At 22.2% G+C, this 15,333-nt stretch overlaps 1 protein-coding gene across 1 annotated transcript; it reads left to right on the top strand.

Moving 5' to 3' along the window:
- Window positions 1–54: 54 nt before the first annotated feature.
- On the top strand, window positions 55–7,123 carry LOC129615043 (ELAV-like protein 1-A). Its single transcript, XM_055530093.1, has 4 exons — window positions 55–71; window positions 302–945; window positions 4,776–5,051; window positions 6,611–7,123. The coding sequence occupies exons 2-4, from the start codon at window positions 491–493 to the stop codon at window positions 6,975–6,977; spliced, it is 1,098 nt and encodes a 365-aa protein (XP_055386068.1). The 5' UTR covers window positions 55–71; window positions 302–490; the 3' UTR covers window positions 6,978–7,123.
- Window positions 7,124–15,333: the final 8,210 nt, after the last annotated feature.

Raw genomic sequence — 15,333 nt, 5'->3', positions numbered from 1 at the left:
GAATCTGTTTTCTGGCCATTTATCCGGTGAAAGAGTGTAGAAAGTTTCTTGAAATTTTAAAATGACTTGTGGTAAAACAAATTTTTGAAAAAAATTTTTATAATTAATAAATTTAAGAAAAATTTATTTAAAAAACTAATTTTGATTGTGTGTTTATCAAAATAATATAAAGTACAGCTAAAAAATTAAGAAATTGACAATTAGAAAAATTTTAGGTGGCTTCGTAATAAAATCGATTTTTCTTTTATTTTTTTTTTGTTTTTTTTTTTTTTTTATTTTTTTTTTTTTTTTTGAGGTACAGTGCTTAAAAAACTAAAAAAATTCAAGAAAAAAAAAAAAAATTAAAAGCCGTGTGTCGGTATTGACTTTTATAGCTGAAAAGTTAAAGTAATTATTCAAAATTTATTTCTCTCAACAATTTGGATATTACTACCGAGGATATACAAATTATTTTCGGTTTTTGTGACATCAAGATAAAAAAAATTCACAAATGGTTCGTAATAGTATGGGACCTGGCCCTATATATTATAAAAAAAGTGAAGTAAGATATTCGCCAATGGTGGCAAATAATCCTAACGCAATGGTTCAAACTCAACCAATGGATGCTGGACATTCAAGTCATATGGTATATCATCAGGATCCAAATTATCAAGGAGGAGATCCCTATGCAAATAATTATTCAAACCAACATCCAGAAGAATACGCCATTTTTGTATTTAATTTATCTTTAGAAGTAGTTGAAAATGATTTATGGAAAATGTTTGGGCCATTTGGTGCTGTAAGAAATGTAGCTGTCGTAAAAGATCCTAATACAAATTTATGTAAAGGATATGGTTTTGTTACAATGAGAAATATGCAAGAAGCTGAACTAGCGATTGACATTTTAAATGGTCATCATTTAAAGGGAAGGTCAATTAAAGTCAGCTTCAAAGGACCGAGAACAAGGTAAATAAATATAGTCCAGTTGCAGAAGTTTTTTTTTATATTAGTATTTTAATATATTTCTAATTTATAGTGGTAAAATTAAAATATTACGTATTCAGTTACCAAGTTAATAAATTTTAACCATGTTTAAGAAAATAGGTACAAGAAAGCATTAAAAAAAAAAAATTCAAGCATTTTGTGTATATATCAAGTACCTATATACCTACCTACCTAGGTATACCTATATTTTTTTCTACCGTCTTTACAGTTGATTTTTTTTTTTTTTGTAATAAATTTTTGTTTCCAAAATTCATTTAGCTAGGAAAAGAGAACATGTTGAGGTATAAAAATTTATATCATATTATCTCTTGTTAATCGCCTTGCAATAAAACATAAAGAAATAGAAAAATTTAAATTAAAAGCTTACATTAGTTACACATTATTAGTGGCTAATAGTAATATTTTATACATGCATATGTAATATTTTCAATACTAAAAGGACTAAATTTATTATAAAATATGTGTTGGATCTAAGTAACCTGCCCTAAGTAAGGCACCTACTTATTGGGATAGAACGATTTTAAGAATTCTATTGCGAATTACATAATATGTAGCCTTCTTATTGTTAGCAAGTACCTGCCCACCAATTTAGAATATATTATACTTGCATTATTCAAAAATTATTTTAAATCTATAATGATATTTATTGTAAATTAAAAGTTCCTATATATAAGTACCTACCTATTTCTTTAATGTAAGAGAACGCACTTGTATTTTGGCAAATACTTGAGTTTGGAAATTTTTCCAATCAATAAAGTGGTTATACTTAATTTAAATAGGAAAATTTCATTAATAAAATTAATTTAAATTTTAATGTCCTTTTAGAACTGAAAATGAAAACGGAGAAAGTTTTTTTTTGTTTTAAAAGGGGTTAGAACTTGGTAGACTTTATGTTAGGTGCATAATTTATATAAAATATTTAATAAATTTATAAATATAATTTATTATCTTTTATATGTGTTAAAAAATATAAAAAATTCGTAAAGTGATAACGGTATAACAGTATTACGTCAGTATATATGTAACATTCATTTAATAGTTGTAAAACTTACAGAAAAGAAATATATTCATTATTGTTTTCGTATAATATTACTTGTATGTGATTACATTGAAAGGTAAGAGCATTTTTGATATATATTTTCTATATTTGTCAAATAGATTTTAATGGTTTAATAAAAATTTCTTAATATAAATTAATATAATTTTAAAAATTTAAAATTATAATTTTTTTTTTTTGCTTTTGAGATCATCATTATTTATTGAGATTTGTTAAAATATCAAACATACGCATTGGATGAATTTATCGACTCCATGTAAGTTGTAGTCCGTTTTGTTTTTTCAAATTAATTTTATTTTATATTGAAAATTTGTTATTTATACATTCAAGAAATTCTGTTGTTTAATTATATTTTTTATAAAAGTTTTTGTTAAAATATTGTTAAACCATTGAAATCTAATACTTGTATTTTATATAAAAAATAATTTATTGATTTTCTTCATAGCTGTATAATTGAAAACGATTTTCATAAGACAATTTTGCAGTTTGAATATAATTTCACTTGAAAGTTTTTTATTTGGCAAAAAATGTGGTAAAAGTTACCTAATAATTTCAACAACTTATAAGATTTTTTATCTTAAAAAGTCAAATACCATTGTGATGAACATATTTAAGGGTTTTTTTTGCTACTAGAAACATTTATTATAAATTTTCGGCTTAGGAGAAATTGCGACTCGTCATCCGTATAAAAATTAAACCTAAATTAAGTAATAATTTTATTGAAAGCGTCTATTTGAAATTGTGTTATTTTTAATGTTAACATATTGATTGCATAACAAATTTAATTCTTTAATTCTATTTAAAAAAAAAATTAATCTATATTCGTAAAAAACCAAATTTTTTGCCAATTAAAATTAGATTATCTTACAAGAACAAGAATTGAAAGGCTCATCATCGAAATTGATTTTTTTCAGGTAAAAAAAAACATAAAAATTTCTATCTATGGTTGTAAATATCCTATATTTGTGTAAATTGTTCTATATTATCATAAAATAACAGTATGAAATGGTATACGGTGTGGTTATATAAAGTTCTTTTTTCTAAATTGTGTTCAAATTCTTTTTAATATAATTAAAAATGATAAGGTAAATGTAGGTCTTAAAACATAAAAGTATCAAAATACGCAGCTTCTATTATTTTTCGAATATTAACGTGATATTTACTTTAAAGAGCAGTTTAAATTCGCTAGCTGTAATTTTTGTCTAGTCTAGGAACAACATAATCTAGGCACATTTTTAAAAAAAATTATGTTTTATGATCTGATTAGATGAGTTTAATTCTGTTTTATATAGTTGAAGTGAGCTAAAAATTTAAAAGAAACCTTTTCTCATTTTAAATGTATTTTAAAACTATTTAATTTAACACGTTTTTTTTTCGATGACATTTTTGGGAGGCACAATGTGAATGAACATGAAAATTTTCATTTTATAAAAGAAAATCACACATTTATTGTTTTTCCAAATTTAATTTGTCATAGAGAAAAAATTTTTTTTTGCCATTTTTATTTCCAAATTTAATTTGATAAATAAATAAATTTAATAATTGCAAGGTAAATATTTGTGAAATATCTCAGAAAATGTTATTGACAGAGAATTAATGTTAATATCGAGACAAGGTTCAGAAAAAACTTCGCTTGTATTATTCGCTTGTCCAATATTAACCAATGCCAAAAACAATTTATTTTATTTTGCAGTCAATTATCATTTTATAAAAATATTGTGATAATATTTTTAAAGCTAATAGCAAAAAATTTTATGTGAACAAAGAGGGAAATTAGGTTATATAAATGAAATAGCTACTAGTATTGATTAAATTAATGGGGACAAATTTGAACATTTTCCGAACCTTTCCGTAATTACCATTCAAAATCGTTAGAAATTATATTCTGTGATAAAGTCAGTACAATTTTATTTATTTATTTATTTTTTTTCTATGGAATAAAGTTAAGAAGGTGTGTTTAGATAATTAATATGGTTTAGGTTTTTAAATTTCGTTATTTTTTCATTATTTTTGCTAAAATTTATTAAAATAATTTACTCATGTATTTTTTTTTCAAATTTTTTTAAAATTTAAAATTTTTATTCGTTTTTTCAGAAAAATAGTACAAGGATGTCTTTTAACTGGAGTAAAAATATTGAACTCGGCAATAAGTTAAAGTTCAAGTTGAGAACTATTTATCAACAGAGATGAAAGCATTCATGGTTTAAAAACTTAAAGAATATAGAGAAAGTCATATACCATTATCGAACTTGACTATTTAAATATCAATTTTTTATAAGTTTATATTCAATTTTTTATACAAAATAAAAAAAAAGAAATAAATATTCTACTGCATTTGTTTAATAGTGTTTTTATTGTAAGTTCTTAATATGAAAATGCAAAAAAGGCGGAATCCTACAAATTTAATTTTACATTAGCAATTCCCCATAATTAGACAAGTTTTAATTTACAAAAACGTGAAATTATTTATATGTACTTAAAAACAAAAAAACATTTACATCTGAATCTTATATGGATATTCACTTATGGTGTCCTATTAAAATATGTATATGTACTGAAAAATGTTTTTTTTTTTGATTGTGTAAAATTATAAAGTTTTTGTAAAATTTCGCCTTTTATTTCATAAAAACAATAATTGAAAAAAAGTTCTTTTGACTCCGATTGTTTAAGTTTTATATGCATGGTACTATCAGAAGATTTTATTTTGTTTTTTATTTTTATTGTATAATTGTAGAACATATGAAGAGGAATCTGTTGGAGAACCGGGTGCATATCCAATTTATGTTTATAATTTGCCACTGAAGACATGTGAAGATAATTTGTGGAAATTATTTGGCCAATTTGGTGCTGTCAAAAATGTTTCAATAATGCAAGATCATGTTAAAAACATGCCAAAAGGATATGCATTTGTGACAATGAAAAATTTAAATGAAGCACAGAATGCTATTAAAGCCATCAATGGTTTTACAATGGATGGAAGGGTCTTAACCGTCAGTTTTAAAGGGAGAAGGTAAATTTTGATTTGATACAAAGCGGGAATCTTAATTTCCAACACGCTTTATTAAAAATCTACCATCATATATTATATTTTATTTGTAGAAAAAGTAAAGTTACAGGAATTTAATTTTATTTTGAGAAAAAAGTACTTAAACTATCATAAAATATTTGACTTGATAAATATTATAAATATTAATCTATAAAATATGGAAATTGTAAACTTCAAAGTAATATGATATTTTTTTTAAATTGCATCTTTCAAATAAAAATAATGTTTTGTGGTACATATTTTTTTCTTTTAAAATTATATAAAAATTGTTATAAATTCCTATAAATTTTTAATTTTTTAATTATTTAATTTAACTGGGTAAAACTCATATTTCTATTTATTAGAGATATTAAATTAAAATTTATAAAATAAAAAATTAATTATAAATCTAATAATTTATTTTATTTATAAACGAAATCATTTCTAGCTTGAATAACATTGAGGTTGTGTACGAAATGTGACTTTATGACTTTAAAATAATAAAATAATTAAAGTTAATTTTATTCTTTATATCAAATATATGCTTGCAAAAGAATCTATTGGCAAAAATCAAATCTGAGGAGAATATATTTTATATTGTGAAAAAGCCACATATCATATACTGCCTTAATAAAACAGGTCAAATCGTTTCACAAATGCAATTTAAAATGCAGAAAGTAAAATGAGATGGGGTAAGGGATTTATACGTGTATATTGCTAATTTAATAATGGTATAAATAATTGTAATTGCAATATTTTCAGTCTCAGACTATGCAGTAATTGCATTGTGAGCGCACCAAGACACTAAAAATTTTAATTTATTTTTAATTTTCTAAAATGCAAAAAATATTCAAAACTGTTGAATGTCAATTTTTAAATTTTAACGCAATTCATTTACATGCTTTTTTTTAATTATTATAATGATAAAAAGAAATTATTTTTTTTTAAAGATAATGACGCAAAAATTTTAAAGTACTTATCAGATATTATCTAGAGATTTCTAGCATTTTAAATGTCATTGAATTTTGACCAAAAACAGGGTTGACAATACGAATAGAGTTCATTTTGTCTTTTAAAGCCCGACCTGATATGTAAAAAGATTTAAAACAGAATCAAACTCGAAATCATAAAATTGAAGTCTTCATAAAGAAGTTTTTAATTTTATTTACAAAAATTTGCTGTAAGTTATAAAATTAAAAATAAAATTTTAATTACAATTTCATATTAAAAAAAATTTTTTAGTTTCAACTTTTGTGTTTAAAAAATGCTGATTGAAATTTTAATTTTATTTGATAGTTACAACAACATTTGTTTTAAAAATATGTATAATTGTTTGTAAAGCAATCAGTGAGAAAAACTATAAAAAAAAGAAGAAAAAGAAAGAAAATAAGCAATAATAATGCATTTGTGAAATGGATCTGGTAGGCATAAATATAATTTAATTACTGGCCAATGATTCAATTTATTAATATATATTTTTTTTTATTTTCAATTTTATCTAATCTATTTAACATTTTTTTTTCCGGACATTCTCCTGTAATTAGACCCGAAGAACCAGAAAATGCTAATCCTTATAAAGCTGGACAGGGAGAAGCCTATTATGCTGATCGTAGTAGTACAATACCAATATATGTGAATAATTTACCATCAGACGTTGAAGAACAAACAATATGGAAGTTATTCGCTCAATTTGGTGCAGTTAAAGATGTTAATTTGGTTAAAGATTTAGCAACTATGAAATGTAAGGGTTATGGTTTTGTTATGATGAAAGATATGGAAGAAGCAACTGTTGCTATAAATACGTTGAACGGCTTCACAATTGGCAACAAAATTATACAAGTTAATTGGAAAACTAAAAAAAATAAGCAACAAAATCAACAACAATCACAGCAACCGTCACAAAACCAGTAAAAAGGAAAATTAATAAATTTAAAAAAGAAAATTAAAATTAAAAAAAATATTAAAAAAAATTAATAAAAAAATTTTTACATATAATTTTTAAATAATACACACATACATATAAAACAATTTGAAAAATATATATAAAATATCGTATACATGTGGAAGTTTTTATTTTTTTTTATTTGATTTTGCCTATGGTATCTATTAGATTTGTTCATCAATTTCTTTTTATATACATACATACAAAATATATTTAAAAGAGACTTTTTACTTTGAGTATTTAGATATAATATATATAACTGCATAAATACATACATACATACATTAAATATGAGTATATATATATAATATAAATCCATATAAACTATATGCATATTATATTTAAAAAACAACTATTATTTTTAATAATTAAATTATAATTAAGAAATGTTTGCATTGTATTGTATCGAATTATAATAATATATTTACATGAAAAACAAAAAAAAAGCAATTATTTGTGGAAAATTATTTTTATTAAATTTTTTTTAAGCTTTAGAATCTATTGCCGAAAAATTAAAATCTCATTTTCGAATGCATTTATGTTTGCAGTAAGAAAAAATAATAAAAATGCGATTATGGTTATTAAAATAGCATTTTCAATTCTTAAATTCGGTTTTCTACGTTTTTACGCTTCATTTTCGTTTATAAGTTTTTATTTTCTGAAAAAAATTTTCCCCATCTGAAAGAAAGAAAAGGGAAATAAAGCATTTTATTTAAAAAAATTTGACTTTTATTTGTAACACAATAGACCAGTGCATTTTAATAGACATTAGTAAATATTAATTCTGAATCACATATTATGTGATTCAGAATCACTTTACGTATAATATTAGAATTATAACTACAAATTTCTTTTAGGAAAATTTTCAGCGCTAAATTAACACTAATTATTGAGTTGAGCAATTGAAAGTATATATGTAATTGAAAATATATTGATATCCTACTTCAAAATATTTTCATAACTGGGAAAAATCGTCTTCTGTTAAGTATTACAACAATCTATATTAAATACAATAAGTTATGCTAAAGTCCTTCCGAACTTAATTTCGAGTTCTGAATATTTTCATTTTGAGTACCTGTTACTTTCGTTCTGAATACCACTTTTGAATTTGAGCTTTAGCATATACTTTTAGGAATTTTATTGAAATTTTCCTTTTTTTGTGGACTTCAGCATAACGCTCTTAATTGAGGTCAAGTTATTTAGGATTCATTTAAAAAAATCTGTAACTGGTTATCGTCATTAATAGCACGGTGAAAAATTCCGGGTTTGTAGTTCCTGAAACTTTATATGTACATATAGGGTAATTTTATAATAAGAAAATTAAGGAACTATTTTAAAATTTTCTCTAAATCCTTTGTTTCCGTGATTATAGTTAAAGTTTATTAAATAGACCATGGTGTATACCATTCTAGAGGAAAAAAGGGTATGTAACAAAATAATAATTATGTTATAATATAATATATAAATAATTTTTATGTTTTTAATTTTAAAAATGTATTAGATTCAGGTAAGAAGCTATTCGTATCTTTATTATTTAAAAATCTCTTAGAAAAATGATGGACTTTTAGTATGTATGTATAAATCAAAAATTTAAAGCGCACTTAAAGATTTTATTTGGAGATTTTCGATAATTCGATAAGATTTTCGATAATTCAGTTCTAACTCAGGTCTTAATATACAGCCCGTCTGATAAATCCAAATCTGTAAAAGCTGCAACAATATTCGTGGTTGACAGTTGTGCTTAAAGTTCTAGAAGTTTTTTTTATGACTTGAAAAAGTATTATAAATTGGAAGAAGAGCTTAAGAGAAAAAAGTGTGTCACATATTTAGAAGATTTTATTTGGAGATTTTCGATAATTCGATAAGATTTTCGATAATTCAGTTCTAACTCAGGTCTTAATATACAGCCCGTATGATAAATCCAAATCTGTAAAAGCTGCAACAATATTCGTGGTTGACAGTTGTGCTTAAAGTTCTAGAAGTTTTTTTTATGACTTTTGAAAAAGTATTATAAATTGGAAGAAGAGCTTAAGAGAAAAAAGTGTGTCACATATTTACAAAATTAAAATATTCAGTTTCTGTAAATTTGTAAGCATCTGTTAATTTTTAATATTTAATTTAATGCTTTCAGTGCATGTCTGAATTATCTATAATATTGTATGTATTTTATTTACATATGGAAATTTTGGGTAAAATATTACCCTTTCATAAGGCCGTTTAACGGTTTCCTCTTAACGTTTTTTTTTTTAATTTAACGTATATTTTAATATTTGAAGAAAATTTAAATATATAGTACAATAACAATGTAAGTATTAAGCTCGCTATGTATTCAAAATCAAAAAGCTCACTGTGTATTTTTCTTTTTAAATTCTCTTAAACAAAAATTTTCAAAAAAATTCTCTCAATTTCAATTGTTAACAAAAGGATTCTCTTAAAAGTTTTTAGATTTCGTTGAAGGAAAATCTTATACTATGAAAATTTTTTCAGCCGAGTCTCGTTTGTTTTTTTTTTATTGCACTTATTTTTACTAACCTTATTTCATTTTACATACTTTTTCGCTTTTTCTTTGGTTTTAACTCTGTATAACAATAATATTTAATATTATCTCATCATCGTCGGGTAGTTTTTTTTTATATCTACTTCCGGTATACTAAGAAATAAAAATTAAAAGTTTTCTACATAAATGTTATACACAAATTTTTAGTTGAGTTTTTTTTTGTATTGTTGTTTTATTCGCATTTTTAGGGTGAGTGTTATGGGTTGTATTTTTTACGTTTTCTTTTATTAATGTTGCGAAAATATTGAATAACTGAAGGAAAATTTTTTTTTGCATACTATCTAAATTTTAGTTGCTTCATGAATTTCGTCGGATTCATATAGTAGGTCTCTATATACAATTTTGTGAAAATTTATCAGAAATTACAGAAGAAGAAAAAAATAAAAAAAAAAAAAATAAAAAAATTTCAAGACGGATTATTTAATTTGAAATTTTGATAAATTTTGAAAGTATGCACGGGCAAACGTTAAAAAACTTATTGTTTTTTTAACTCTTCTTGGTTAATAAAATATTTGTGAAGTTTGGGAATTTTTGAATAAAATATTTAGGTAACTAGTCTACATAACTATAATAGAGTAATATTAAATAAAAGAAATTGAAAATAAAATAAAATAATTTAATAAATTTAAATATATTGTAATAAAATAATAATAACAATTTATTTTAATAAATTTAAAACTTTTTTGTTATACAATTTTATATTATTAAAACAGTTTGTGTATACCAGTTTAAATCTGAAATTATTAAAAATACATTTCATATATACATTATTAACGGTTTACCATATTATTAGTATATATATTTTTTATTAATAATGTGTGAATGATATTTAAAAAATTTTTTAGTGTTTATTTAATTAATATTATTCATTAATTGAATATATCATCCTTATATAAATATATGTACGATATATACATGTTATAATTTTGAATATTAAAAAAAAAAAAAGGATTTTTACACGCAAACTTAATTTTATTTCTTTTTTTTTTTATGTTTGTTTTTCAAGGTTATTATTACATATTCAAATTTATACATAATATATGTGATTACTGATTATATACGCACATAAATAAGAATAATTATTCATATATAGTTATAGAAATTTATGTGGAAAATAATTAAAAAGAGAAAAGAAACAACAAAAAGTATAGTTACCGTTGTATGTGTTAATTAAGTAATTATGAAGGTCATTTAAAAAAAAAATAAAGCAAAATATAAGTATGTAGGTATATGTATAACAAAAAATGCAGTGTAACATAAATATAGACATTAAAACAAAAAAATTTACAACTAAAATGAAATTAATTTAATTAAAAAATTAAAAAGAGGGGTGGTTGCAAAATGATTTCGAAAACAGTTTATTTTTTTCAGGTTTATCATTTTTTATTGAAAAAGTCAAGTGAATTTCAATTAATAATGAATGTTATTGTTATGTGCCGAATTCCTTTTGGTTATAATTCTTTACAAATTCTAGATTAATATATTTTTTTAGCATTTAATATTATTATTTTAAATATAAAATGTACTTATAGTTTAAGACTAATCAAAAATTCATAAAACAGAATTTCATAAATTTCATAGTTAACATTAAAAGTTTTTCTATAAAAGTTACATTTAATAAAAAAAGTTTTATTAAATATAAAAAAAAATTGAATTTTTTAAAATTTTTATTATTAAATTTTAAAATATAATTTATTTACAAAAAATGTTTGTAATTAGTTTTTAATTTTAAAATTGAACAACAATTAATTTACATAAGTACGAGTATATATGTATATATAGTTCCGTTATCTGTATAAATTCAAACCTTAAACAAAAACCATTTATAATCAGACAACTAATTCAATGTAAGTTTTTTTTAACTAAATAGAAAAAAAATACAAGATTACTATAGGATCGGGATATTTGCAAAAAAAAAAAAAGTCTAGCATTTTCCCGGGTTTCATTTAATTTTTTTAGAGCTGTTAGCGGAGTAAGTCATCAGATAAAAAATTTTAATTATTAATTGTATAAGTAAAATTTTTTATACATATGATATAGAATTTCGGTTTTGAAAATTTTTCAGCAAATTTCTTAGAATATTAAATTAAAACAAAAAAAATGAAATTGTATTTTTCATAATGAATATATTTTCAAAAACGTGTAATTAAAACAACAGCATTTAGTTAATATCTTCCTATTGAAGTCTTATAAAATTCCCTTATAAAATTCTTATTATGTGTAATATTAATGTATAACATCATACTATATTGAAATGAGGTCATGAACTGGGATATCTGACGAAATAATCTTACTTCAGAATATTAAAGATAACCAAAATGTACACCACACATTACGGTAATTTTCAATATTCTGAAAAATGGCAAGAGTAATCGATACTTCTGATTTTATTTCTATCTATATATTTCTTTTTATTCTGATCATATACTTATATTTAAGTACAGGAGTTTATAATATAAAAAACGTCTTGATGTAGCTAAATTTAATTTATTTTTATGTTTTTGTTCATTTATGTCAATTTTTTTTAAACCTTTCAGTGATAAATCGTATTTAATAACAACTATATTATATTATAAATTTACTAATACAACATTGTAGTCGTGAAATAAGATAAATTATATTAATAAAATAAATTATTACACTAATAATTTTAACTTAATGGAAATTTCCTCATACAACTGTAGAAGAGATGGAGCTCTGTAGCTCAGTTGGTAGAATGCCCGCCTAGAAAGCGGTAGGTCAGTGGTTCGAGTCAAGTTCGAGGAGAAAAATTTTTTAATTATTCTGCCTTTAACTCGTTCCTTTGATTACGTCATCCAACCTGTTCTGCAGTTGTATGAAGAAATTTCCATTAAGTTAAAAAAAAAAAACTAATTTGCTATTGGTAGATTTCATTTAATTTCAATAGATGACTCTGCGCGAAAAATTAATATTTTTAACTAGATACTTTTTTTTACATAACAAATTTATACCGTCCGATTTTACTTAATTGTCCGATTATAAATGATCGTTGGAATCAATTAAAATTTTTTATATTCGTACATTAACATAATTTTTTGGGTATACTCTTATTTATGTACATATGTAAATTTTAAAATAACTTTAAAGAAGTACGCCTATATGTAATGTTAAAATCGATATATTAAAATATGACATAGTTTTATTGGCCTGAAGAAGGTAACATTAGTATGTATAGTATGCACGCAATGAAAAAATAACAGTACGCATCAAAACATCAACAATACGCATAGTTCACTTAATATCGTGACTAAACTACATTTTTATTTGTATGCGTGTATGTATTTTTTTTTTTTAATTTTTTTTTTTTTTCAATTTTGCTTTTCCTTATTATTTTCCTAATTATAATCAATATCATGTATATAACTTTCATAGAGCAATATTGTTATTCCTTGATTAACATATTAAATTAAATTTTAATGCTAAAACAACAAGAAAATATAATTTTACTAAGTAATGAAAGTTTTTAAGTTTTTATTTCTTTTCAATTGAAATTGAATGCAATAATAACAAAATTAAAACAAAATTTTGGTTGAAGATCTTAGATGGAAAGTAGGATATAAAATTATTTGTTTATTCTTTGGAGGAGAATTATGTGCACTGTAAAGTGTAGAGTCTCAACTCTTTCGGATTTTAATAATGAAACGCTGTTTTATAGGAGAATAATGGTCAAGGGTAAAAATTAGTCCATAAACGTATCAAAAAAATATTAAATAGCCAATATTTTTATTGAATTATTGAATGTTAAGTTGTCTGCTAGAATAAATTACTGTAACTACTACTTTCAACTAATTCTTTGAATATAGAGTTGAGAATATTATAAATCTAGCATACATTGAGTGTTATAAAATGCTCATATAGAACGCCGCAATTAAATACAGTTCTGTTTCTTTAAAGAGTATAATTTGTCTTTACTTTTTTGGAAAAACGAAATATATACATATAACAGGTCAAGTATATTGTCATATTTATTTTTATTTTTTAAAATTCTAAAAAAGATTATTGAAATTTTTTTTGAATAAAAAATTTGAATAAATTTTCGAAAACTTTTGTCCTTAAAATTACAAAATGTTCCAGCTTACAAATTATGGTATCTACTATTACATTGTATAACACATTCGCTATATTAAATTGCATTTGTTTAACAAAACAGGCTTCTATTTAAGATTCTAATTCTTTGTGGGTAAATAGAACGAAAATGAAAAACGCCGAAAAAAACAATAAAAGAAAATCAAAATATTTTTGAAAAATTACAAAATTATGCTTTAATTTTCGTAAAATATATTGTACACTATAAAATGTCAAGAAACTGGGGGTATATTTTTGTACATTTAAAATAGTGAAACTGAAAAATCGCAAAATTATTTTGATATAACAGAAAATTATTTTTGTTTTTGATTTTTATAAAAAATTTAGGTTATCCGTACCATTTTTAGGTTCTTTTAACATTTTAAAAATTTTATCACGCTTTGTACTAGTGCATATATCAAAAATTTTTCAAAAAAAGGTTTTTTTTTTAATTTTTATTCATTTTAATTATAAATAAAATTTATTTATGTATAGCAAGAGAATATAGGTACTCATATACGCATATACTATTAAATATATAATTGTTCAAGTATATATCGTTTTAAGCGTATTAAAATCTTTGATATTCCTAAAAATTTGAAAACAAAATTTTTCTTTCAAATTTTTATTATAATTTTTGTTTTTTAGCTTGCTCCAGTTTCTCTTTTTAAAATATGATTTATATAGGATGTACATATAGTATATTAAAGCACATATGATTATTATCTATGTCATCTCTTTTATATTAATTTTTAAAACACCATATTTTTATAGTTGGACACTTTCTAATCTATATACTATCTTTATAAATGATGAAAAATGTTAAAATAAAATTCATAATATTTTTAAATATTAAATATACGTAATACGAGTATTAAGTTGTGAGAGAGGGTAAGGTGAATTAGTGTAAAGGTGACGCAATATATATGTATATAGATATAAATATATACGTATATATATATATATATATATATATGCGTATATTACATGTTTATTTATATAATAATATATATATTATTGAATATGTACTGTTATTATATATATATATATATATATATTTGTATACATACGAGTATATATATATATATACATTTATTAAAAATTCATATTGCATTTTTATTAAAAATTGTGTATGTATAAATTTCTTATTTGTTTTTTCTAATTATTTTTTGGGGTCCTAAATATACACATATCTATTATATGTTTAGCTATCTATGAAAACTGTACTACAAAGTGTTTGTTCTAGAAAGAATCCTTTTGTTATATTAAAAGAAGCAAAAGTATATAATGAGAAAAATACCATATATAATTGTTAGTGTTTAAAACCAAAAATGTTTCGAGCCTGTATTAAATAAAAAAATTATATGAACAAAATAAAAAAAAATTTTTGTTTAAATATTTTAACTACTTATTCACATAAACATAATTATATATATATAACAATATAAGTGTGTATTAAAATAAAATAACACAAAACAAAACAAAATAAATTAAAATATACTTTTTGTGTTTTTGTTTTTAATAAAACATAATTTAAACAAATATATTATTATACTTATATGAATGGAATATAGCTATAAAATATTTTATTAATATAAATTTGTATATATAAGTATAACACTTATTTATGTTACTCGGATTCTTACTACATATGTATATGCATATAATAATTAGAACAACAC

The sequence above is a fragment of the Condylostylus longicornis genome, unplaced genomic scaffold, assembly GCF_029603195.1.
Source record: "Condylostylus longicornis isolate FDR11 unplaced genomic scaffold, ASM2960319v2 ptg000135l, whole genome shotgun sequence".
Lineage (NCBI taxonomy): Eukaryota > Metazoa > Arthropoda > Insecta > Diptera > Dolichopodidae > Condylostylus > Condylostylus longicornis.
Note: the sequence above shows the minus strand (reverse complement) of the source record. Positions and strands in the feature narration are given on the sequence as shown.